The sequence below is a fragment of the Podarcis tiliguerta genome (assembly GCF_965153285.1).
Source record: "Podarcis tiliguerta genome assembly, chromosome: 13".
NCBI classification, from domain to species: Eukaryota; Metazoa; Chordata; class Lepidosauria; order Squamata; family Lacertidae; genus Podarcis; species Podarcis tiliguerta.
The window spans coordinates 23,166,740-23,177,232 of NC_139546.1; the positions used below are offsets into that span (position 1 = coordinate 23,166,740).

The 10,493-nt window shown below is 48.1% G+C and overlaps 1 protein-coding gene across 2 annotated transcripts in view; it reads right to left on the reverse strand.

The window, feature by feature from the left end:
• LOC310661913 (inactive phospholipase C-like protein 2) overlaps positions 1–3,154 on the reverse strand; it is a 35,914-nt gene extending 32,760 nt beyond the window's left edge. Inside the window, exon 1 of one of the 2 annotated variants that reach the window (XR_014504177.1) lies at positions 2,645–3,154. Coding sequence is in view for 1 of the 2 variants with exons in the window: in XM_083408519.1 (XP_083264645.1) it covers positions 2,645–3,049 (405 nt within the window). In the remaining variant the exon portion in view is untranslated. The remainder of the gene's footprint in view (positions 1–2,644) is intronic. The other variant, XM_083408519.1, reaches the window with a different exon arrangement.
• Positions 3,155–10,493: the final 7,339 nt, after the last annotated feature.

Sequence of the window (10,493 nt, forward strand, 5' to 3'; positions counted from 1 at the left end):
GGGTGGGTTAGTGGTCTGACTCAGAATAAGGCAGGTTCCTATGTTCTAGTGGGAAGACGCTCTGCTTAGAAATACTGGTTAGGATCCCCTTTTTCATTGTTAGAAATTAGCCAGGCACCAGGAGCATTTTGCGACTGGCACAGGTTCAACTGCGACCACATGGAGATCTCTGGAGGCCAGGTTGGTGACTGAAGTCTCCATCTGGCTAGCCCCTCCAGCTTTCTTAAGAGAGTAAGCAGAAGAGATTATTTATTGCATTTATATTTCACCTTTTTCTCCATGGAGTACATAGTTTACCCCCCCCTCCCAGTTAATCCCTACAATGACCCTGTGAGGTAGGTTAAGCCAACAGGCAGTGACTGGCCCAAGGTAACCCAGTGAGATTCATGACTGAGTGGCGATTTGAACCTTGTTCTCCCAGGTCCTCGCCTGACACTCTAACCCATGGCAACCTAAGGCCTGTGGGTCAGATCCGGCTCAATTGCCTTCTAAATCCGGCCCGCGGATGGTCCGGAAATCAGCGTGTTTTTACATGAGTAGAATGTGTCCTTTTATTTAAAATGCATCTCTGGGTTATTTGTGGGGCATAGGAATTTGTTCATCCCCCCCCCCCCCAAAAATATAGTCCGGCCCCCCACAAGGTCTGAGGGACAGTGCTGCTGAGCCCCCTGCTGAAAATGTTTGCTGACCCCTGCTCTAACCACTATACCACACTGGCTTCCCAGAGTACTTCTGCTATGGGAAAGCTCTATAAATTAAGTAGGTAATAAATATGAGGAAAGCAAAATGTCACTTAGAGAAGGACCTATTTTTTTTTTAAGCTTGAATTTTGTTTTTATTCTGGATTGTTTTATTTGAGGTTTTAATGTGTTGCAAACCACTATTAGCTTATATATCTGAGTTTCTAACACTGCCCCTTTTGTTACCTGCATTTGGAAACCCAGCCAGGAGCCCCCATGCAGATGAGGAAAAAGAAGACTGTCATCCACAAGCAGGATGACTAGGTGCCCTGGGTACCCCATAAGATTGACCTCCCATAGCTGTTAGCACTGCAGTTCCCACTCGGACTGAAGGGAGTTGTAGTACACATCATATGGAGGGCACCAGATTGGGGAAGGCTGGCCTAAGGCTACTGAGCAAGTTGTTAAATACAAGCATGCAATAACCAAGTGATGTAGGGGAATGAATGAAGCAGACCAAAGTTGGGAGAAAATCTACCATTTGTGCCACTTTTGGCCCTCTCTCATCCATAAACGGGACGCAGGTGGCACTGTGGGTTAAACCACAGAGCCTAGGACTTGCCGATCAGAAGATGGCGGTTCAAATCCCCACGACAGGGAGAGCTCCTGTTGCTCGGTCCCAGCTCCTTCCAACCTAGCAGTTTGAAAGCACCTCAAAGTGCAAGTAGATAAATAGGTACCACTTCGGCAGGAAGGTAAACGGCGTTTCCGTGCGCTGCTCTGGTTCGCGAGAAGCAGCTTAGTCATGCTGGCTCCCTCGGCCAATAAAACGAGATGAGCGCCGCAACCCCAGAGTCGTCTGTGACTGGACCTAATGGTCAGGGGTCCCTTTACCTTTTACATCCATATACATTTTATGGCTGCAACATTTTAGAAATGACCTGCCTGTGCAGATGGACCACTGCCTATGAGGACACTGTTTGATGCATGTTGCTTCAGACATGAAGTTATTCTGTGGAACCAGGTCACACATTCCAGAAATACCCATGCATAGCCAGGTATACCCATGCATAGCCAGGTATGCATAGCCAGGTAGCATAGTGGCAGCAGCTGTGCTCTTTGCTCTGAGAACCTGCATGTTCACTCATTCACACTAATCCTTGGTTTGTCTTAGCGCTTTGTACCAAGTGGGTCTGCATAAGGTGAGTTTTGAATATGCCTCCTTATGAAAGCAAAAAAAAGATTCGCATGTATGGAGTTGGAAAGCTGTTTTTGTTGTTGCTGGTATAGGGGCTCAAATGTTTCCTTTTGCTGGAGCGGTTGACAAAGGTCAGAATCTCCAACTTCAGTGTGGATTTACAAAGGTGAAAGCTGACCAGGCTGATGATCAGGAGTATTGGGGGGGGGGGTGTCGTCTCCAGAGGAGAGCAGCTTACTCTGAATCCCAGAATCAGTTTTCAACGACACACATCTCAGCCTTGAAGGTCTCAAACTACAATGAAGATCAGAGCACCTCTGGGCATATGCAGAGTGCCTTTCTCTGTTGCCAGTGAAAAACCCCAAGCAGGAACCCCAGCACCTGTTGTTTCTGAAAAGCGATGAAGTTGGAAGGGGGGTGGCACTGAAGCGGGGCGGGGGGGGGGTGCTCCTTGCGGGGGCGCTCTCGGCGCGGAGAGGGCAAGGCAAAGCTGCTGCGTTTGGAATCTCTCCTGGATCCCTAGGTCAGATTTAGAAGGTCAGATGAGGATAGAAATGGTGGCACGCGGTGGCGGCGACAGGAGAAAAGAGGTGATTAGCTGCCGCTGTTATGGGGCTCAGTAAGGATGTCCTTAAGGAGGGGGAGCTGGGAAATCCCTGCGGGGATTCCAGATTAAATGGGGTGGGGGGAACGAACCTTACACACACGTGCCAAAGGAGTCGGAGGGCGGTACAAGGAGGGTGGAAGTCGAGCGAGCAGCACCCACCTTCATGATGCCGGCGGCGGGGGCGGTCCTGGCCAGGCCGGGGGGGTCCCTCTCGGCCGAGTTGTCGCGGCTGCTGCAAGCGGAGCCTCCGGAACCGGAGCGCAGCGGACTCAGGTCGCCGGGGGCTCCTGCGGCTGTAGCGGCGGCTGCAGGTCCTTCTTTCTGCGGGGCGCGGGGGGGCCCGGGCCGGGGCGAGCCCGAGGGGGGACCGCCGGGGGCTCCGTCCGCCATCCCCCCGCGGGGCTCCCAGCAGCCGCACCGGCCCGGCCCAGACGGGGTCCTCAGCTCCTGCCCCAGCGGCGCTTGCACGCCTTTTGGCGCGTGCCCCTGACCCCCGGCTTTGCAATGCCGGCTCCCCTTTGCCGGGGAAGGAAGGAAGGAGGGACACAGCGAGCGAGCGAGCATACGCTGCCGCCGCCGCCGCCGGGGGGTGGAGGGATGGTGGGACGGCTGGGGCGGGGCCAGGCGCAGCACAGCCCCTACCCCAAACCGCGGCGCGGCCCCACGAGCGAGAGACCCGCGTAACCGCGCGCCCCGCTGGCTCCTCCTCCCCCGCGCCCCTCCTCCCGCCAAGGCGCTCTTTGGAGCCCCGGAACCTTTTTTCCCCTCTTGCCGGCGCTGCAATCAAAGGAGAGAATTCGCCCCTGCGCGTGTTGCGCTCGGGAGGGCCTGGAGCTCACCCCGGAGGGCTGCCCGGCACCCCCGCCCCCGCCTGTTGGATCCCTCGGCGGCAGGGTTAATGCAAGGGACGCAAATCCAGGGTTTTTCTCCGTTCACACGTTCAGCCGCCTGCCCGTGATTGTTATGGCTTCAGTGCCTGCGTGGATAAGCCTCCTCGAAGGCGCAGCCGGTTCCCCCCCCTCCGGGTTGCCATCAAAACGGAGCTTGGCGGGAAAAGGGCAGCTCCTACTCAGCAGGACCTCGCCACGTTTTCAAAAACGGCTGCATCAACACAGCACACAGTTAAAGCCCACCGCCCAAAGGATCCAGGGAACTGTAGTTTTCAGAGAGCGTTGGGAATTGTAGCTCCGTGAGGGGGGGGGGGGACTACAGTTCCCAGGATTCGTTGAGGGCGGGAAATACGCTTTAAATGTATGGTGTGTGCGTGCACTGAAGTGATTAGCACCGTAAAATCCCCTCACCCAGTGCCATGAAGTCCAGAGCCTAACATTACCTAACTGAATCCAGCCACCCCAACCCATTATGCATTCGACCCTATCTAACCATCAGGTCCTCCTGGTCACAGGACTGTTACCAAGCAGGCTTTGAGACCCTATTTATATATTATACAGTGGTATCTCAGGTTACATATGCTTCAGGTTACAGACTCCGCTAACCTAGAAATAGTGCTTCAGGTTAAGAACTTTGCTTCAGGATAAGAACAGAAATTGTGCTGTGGCGGCAGCAGGAGGCCCCTTTAGCTAAAGTGGTGCTTCAGGTTAAGAACAGTTTCAGGTTAAGAACGGACCTCTGGAACGAATTAAGTACTTAACCTAGGTACCACTGTACATCTATCCCACCCTTTCTGGATAGGGAATGTGCCTGATTTTTCCTTCCCTATGCTTACCACAACCCTGTGATGTAAATTAGGTTGAGGGTCAAACAAAATGAGATGTGGGAGATCTATGATCAGTATCCACCATGCTTATTTTTTTTATTAACAAAAAGAGTTTTACTGCAATAGGTTATGAATCAGATTAGAATGGTGGTACTGGAGAAAGCTTTATGTAGGTGTTTTTTTTCTTGTATGTTTTTTAATGGCCCTTTCATGTCATTACACCCCAGAGCAGCTAACTGCCTAATGGCAGAAGATGGGATGGGTACCTTCACTCCCCCCCCCCTTTTGGGACAAATAGCAATTTATTTGGTGGGGGTATTATATTGAGGATATGATGACAGTTGGAGGATTAAAATATCCCTTTGGGGTTGTCAGTGGAGGCCCTTGTGCAACTGACCCTTCAACCTCAAGTTTGGAAGGTGCCTACAAGAAGAAGGCCTCTTCAGTGGTGGCCCCCTGATAGTGCAGTGCTCTCTCTAGAAAAGCTTGTCAGGTGCCCCCATTACCCTTTTCAGTGCCAGGCTAATAATTTTCTGTTCTCCAGGCCTTTTAAATATATATATATATACTCACTGCTTTTCATAGCTGGTTGTTTTTAACTGTTGATATTAAGTCAACTGACTGTGGCTGCTACTAGATTTTGTTCTCTGTGCCAAGAAGCGCCATTCGAACAGTGGCTGGCACCGTAAGAGCAGGATTTGGGGCAGATGTCCAGCAGAATGAACATGAAGCCCCCCCCCGCCCCCAACTGGTTTTGCTATATTCTGAAGTAGGTGAAGCAATACATATCACTCTCTTAATGGCCTCCTCACCACCACCAGTGAGACCATGGGTAAGTCCAGCATCCAAATTTACCTAAATGAACCACTGAAACTAAACATAACTATTGATTCTCTCTTACCCTTTTTATACCACTGTGTCTGTGTTTCCATTCCATCTCCAATCCATCCATTGGGTCAAGCCCAAGAAAAAATTCTTTGTGAAATGGAAATTTGCTTTTAGGATTTTATGCACTTGTTGATTCTGGAAGTTTATTTGTGTGTGTGTTGTTATTTTTAAAAACTACATACCATTTGTGGGAAAGTCACTCTTTTATAATAACCATTCCAATGTGATAAATCACTTAATCGTTACCAGAGGGAACAAACTTGCAAATAAATCCAGTTACTAGACCATAAAATGTTAGCGGTCTACTTACTGAGGCATCCTAATGTCAGCCACTTAGAGTGTACCAGTGACCTACAAGAAAAAAAGACCATCAACAAATTATTTTGTAGTGTGCCAACCCCCCCCCCCCAACTTCTTATATTGGTCGCCTTGAGATGGCTCTTACTTACCACAGGTAACCAGGCAGCCCAGCGTAACAGAGACAACTCTCTACAAGAATCTAGAGTGGGATAATATTGAGTGTTTGATTGGGAATGGGAAGACCTCACTTCAAATCCTTGTCCCGCTGTGATGGTTAAAAAAGTTAATCTCTCTCAGTCTAACTTACCTCACTGGGCTGTTGTGATAAATTAAATTAACCCTTCATATGCTGCCTAGAGCTCTTCAGAGAAAAGTTGGGGTGACAAATTAATCTCTCAGGCAAGTAGCTTAGAGGTCAAAAGTACATGGCAGAGGTAAGCTCACCATGAACCAACTCAAAATGGCTGATTGGGACAAGAGAGGCCAAATCTGGTGCCAAGTTCTTGCCTGCAATTACATCAAAATGGTGTAAATTTTATTATTAAAAAAAACACCCTGGTTCACAGCAAGGGGACATTGTTTCATTGTCAACATGTTAGAACTCAGCACTGACTCCTAGACTGGATGTCAGAAGCTGCTGTGATCATCCCCCAATAACTGCCTCATCTAATCCAGAATGATCCAATTGTTTTCCAGAGCAGCTGGTTCCCAGCAATTTCAGGATGAAAAAAATTGCCTGTTGCAGCTAACACACCCGCCCCCTGCCCCACTCTGCACCTGGCTTAGAAGGGCTGCTATTCCTGACTCTCCACTGATCATTCAGAGAGCTAGAGCAGCGTTAATGAGATCCTGAAGGTTGGGCGCTCTATAATTGGCAGTGCAGCTTTGCAAGGCTCCTGCTACCCAGACCAGCACTCGTGAAAGATGCTGGCCTTAGTAGTGGGGTAGCAATTAGTGTGGAGCAGAAGGAACCCCCTACCTGGCCCTGCTGAGCACCAGCTGCTGGCATCAAAGCACGAAGGCCAGCGTCTACTTGCATGTCCATGCAGAAAAGGGCAGAGGATGGGATGATATTGTTGGTAGGGAAGAGATTATTGCCCGTTTTCCATATTGTTTTCTGGTCCCCATTTATTGAGCAGAGGGAAGGGATGTTGGCATGGAAATTAATGAAGTTCCTGGTAGTCTTTTCAAGAAAAAGTTTCCTTTGCAGAAAGACTTTGTCTTTTTAAAGGTTTATGCGATAAAATATTAAATAACTATTGTTAAAATTCATGGTTGCCTATACAAGATAAATCTCCTTAGGTGCCACAATGACAGTGTTATCATTATCAGTAATAATAATATCATTATAATGACAGGTAGGTAGCCTGTTGGTCTGCCGTAGTTGAAACAAAATAAACAAATTCCCTCCATTTATCTGGAAGTATCTGAAGAAGTGTGCATGCACACGAAAGCTCATACCAATAACTAACTTAGTTGGTCTCTAAGGTGCTACTGGAAGGAATTTTTTTATTTTGTTATCATAATGATGATTAAGTAGCCTTTTAAATGCACCACAGTACATTTATTATTGTTGTTGTTTTCAGTATCCATTACATTAATGATTAAGTTCATGGTAGCATTTGCAAGATGATTTTTTGTTTGCAGGAAGGCTTTTGTTTTGTAATCATTTGTTTCTTCACAAATGGGCAGCTTAGCACAGGTCTTACCAGGGTTCCGACTGAGGTAGACAGTGCTAGTCTTAAAGTAACATCATCAGTTCAGCAGGATGCTTGAACCAACTCTTCAGCTGTTGCCCTTTAGCTCTCCTTGCAGCACTCCTTGCCAGGAAAACTGTTCTTCGTTTTGTCATCCTTCTTTCATCCTGCAGGTGAGTGTGAACTCCAGGAATGTTTCGATGCAGCTTGGGCCAAAAAGGATACCCTAATTGCCCTTTAAATGCCCATTGTCCCCAACAACAGGCTAGCTAGGATGAAAGCTGTTTCTCTGCTTTGCTGCACAACAGCACAGCAGTACGTCCACAGCATCTTTTCGAAAACAACACTGAAGCTGTGCATATCCTGCACGATTCACTGCTGGCAACAAGATGGTCCTAAACAATGGCACATTTTGTACAGAACCTAGCACACTGGAGATGTGAAATGATGACTAGGAACAGATGGGAATGATGAATTTCTGACGAGGTGCTGGGAGGCCCAAAGGAAAGTGCTTAGAGACGCCAGCCTCCAATTCCGCCTTAATCTACTGGCACTGGCAGCGAGGCAGGGCTTTGGGGCAGAAATCCAGGCTGCATCCAGCAGAATGAGCAGGAGGGCCCCCGAATGCAAGCACGGCTGCTGGCTTTCCACAGTTTGAAGCAAAACAATACATGGCTTCATTTAAAGACCAATTTAAGTAAATGAATATACATTGCCATTTGAGACCATTAAGGCCAGAATCTAAAATAACCCAACTGTTTGAAACCTAAGCCCTGGACTTTGGATAAGTGATGTGGCCCTGCATGGAAAGGAAGCTTCCTCTGACCCTAAAACTCTGCCTGCCCCCTAATTCCAGATGCACGTAGAGCTGGATGAGGCAGGCAAGTTGGAGAAACACACTTTGCACATGACCATAATTTGCATCCGAGGTAGTGGGCAGGGCCTCCAGCCTGTGGGTGAATCTTGGGTTCTAGTTTGGCCTTTCTCTAAACCACGCCCACTTTGGGCATCACCCGAAGTCACCTGTCAATCACCTGAGCCATAGCCTCCTCCCCAGGCTAACAATCGAGCCTAACTGCGCCTGGGAGACTTTGCGATAAGGCACCTTTGAAACTCCCCCCACCAGACAGCCTGTCACTAAGGTGGCTGCCAAGGGCTCTTTAGGCAACCAGCAAAGGAGAAAGCAGAGTTTGGAAAAGTTGTTTGTTGTTGTTTGCTTTCTATTGAAGGTAGTGGGGGAATCCTATTTTCTTTGTAAACGTCATGGGGGCTATGTTTCACATGCTCTGGAAACGGCAACTGTTTTTCCAGAGGCTTTTAAAATACTTTTTAAGGGGGGGGGGGTGTGTCATTTTTGCTGTTTTGAAAGCTGTGTTTGTATTTACTTCATTTGGGGCGGGTAGTTTTAAAGCTCTGGATGGGATTGTGTGCTGCAGTTTGTTTTACTAAACTGCTCCCACCCCTCTGCCCTGGTACCTAATCTTAAAGTAGTAGTAGTAGTTGTTGTTGTTGTTTTTCCCATGCTCCTCAGGCGTTGAATATGGATTTAGAGACTTAATGCTGCAGTCCTAACTCCGTGTACCCAAATGAGGAGCAAATTTATCTGTCCTCCAAACAAAAACAGGGGCTGTCAGCTTTTTCGGACTAGTAGGTACCTTTTGAGGCACCTGTCACAAAATGACTGCATTACCATATGTCAAAAATATGTTGAGGATGTTATAGGAATTCTAAGGTCTCAAATATAGAATAAATGTTGATAATTGCACAAGGTAAACACACATACGTAAGCATATAAACCACATGTCTAAAATAGTACAGGAATCCAAAAGCCGCCTTGGCTCTCCCTAAAGACTCTAAATATTTCCTCTGCCTCCTTAATCCTCCTTGGCTGAGAACAGGCAGGCAGATACCAATCAGGGGAAGTACCCGAAAAGATTCCTCTCCTATATCTATGAACCTCCTTTGGATTAATTGTCATTGTTTGCCCAGACGCTCTGCATTGAGGAATGTCTGACAGAGCATCCTGATTGTCTTATCAAATGCTAATGTTTTGTGTAAACTGTGTCTAGAACTATTTAAACTTGCTAAATACTCAGGAATATCACACCTCAGTCTGCCTGAGCCACAGTAACCCCGTCTTATGTGTGATGTTTGTAAAGGGGACGTCCTCCTCCTTCTGCACGCCAAAATGCAAACCCTTAAAAGAGATGCTTCTTCTTGGTCCTGGGTCTCTCTTGCCTCCTTGCAACAGAATAATAAAGATCTGCCTTGCTTTCATTGCGCCATGCCTCCATTCATCTCTGACCGATCATGGACTTAGGGGACTCAGTCCCTTGGGGAGTTGGGCAGCAAAAGCCAACCACCTCCAATTTTCCTATATCAAGGATAATTTAAAGTGGGCTCATACTTCACTGCTGGCAGACCTCCAGGTATGCAGGAGGCATAAAGGAAGTGTGATGCCAGGTCTCGCCCCACTTATACCCCTGCAGCCCCACCCAGACTTTTTTGGCGCAGATAGGCAATTTGATAGTGCAGCTTTTAAACAATTCAAGATCTACCATTTGAGAGATTTTTATACAGGTAGACAGACCCCTGAGGAGGGATTTATGGAGAACTCAACTGAGCGCTACAATTCTTAGCAACCTATGGTACCTAAGATTCCCTGTGGATAATAATGCACTTTAAATGTATGGAGTGTACGCAGCCTATATGTCTTTTGCACTTTGCTCCGCTTGGTAGATTTTCGAGGTTCTTGTAAAACAGCAACAACTCAGAGTAGATCTGAGAAGTCTGAAGTCTGCCCACCTGGACTGAGAGGCACTTTCAGATCTAGGATTCCTGGCTGCACTGTGGTTGCCCCTGTTGGAAGTGTCAGGATGCAACTCAGCTTCCACTATAGGTTGATGTCTCTGCATTAGAAGGAATGCTAGCAGGATACTCCACACACAAAAACCACAATGGGATACTGAGTTCTCCATTCCAAGATGGAGAAAATCAGTGAGAGCTCACACCAACCGGAAGGAAACCCTTTCAGCAAGAGGCTATCAAAGAACGTTGACCAGATGTTCTGGTTTGCAGCACGGAGGGCAACAAAGGCTGTGGCAATGCTGGGAGGCGAGGTGGGTGAAGCTCCAGAGGAAGATGCACAGCCGGAAGGGGCAGCAGAGCTTGCACTAGGACGCTCAGCCTGCCCAGAAGCATGCCAGCATTACCTTGCAAGGGAAGATGACATTCCCAAACCAACACCATGGGAAGAAGTTGAAACCTTGGCCAGGGAAGAAGCTGACAAGTGGAAGAAAACAGCTAAAGCACTGGATGCTGTCCTTGCGCAACTCAGATTGCGCTGTAGGCTGACGCATCTGCATGAGAAAGGGTACCTCGAAGCTTCCTAGACTGCCCTTCTTGT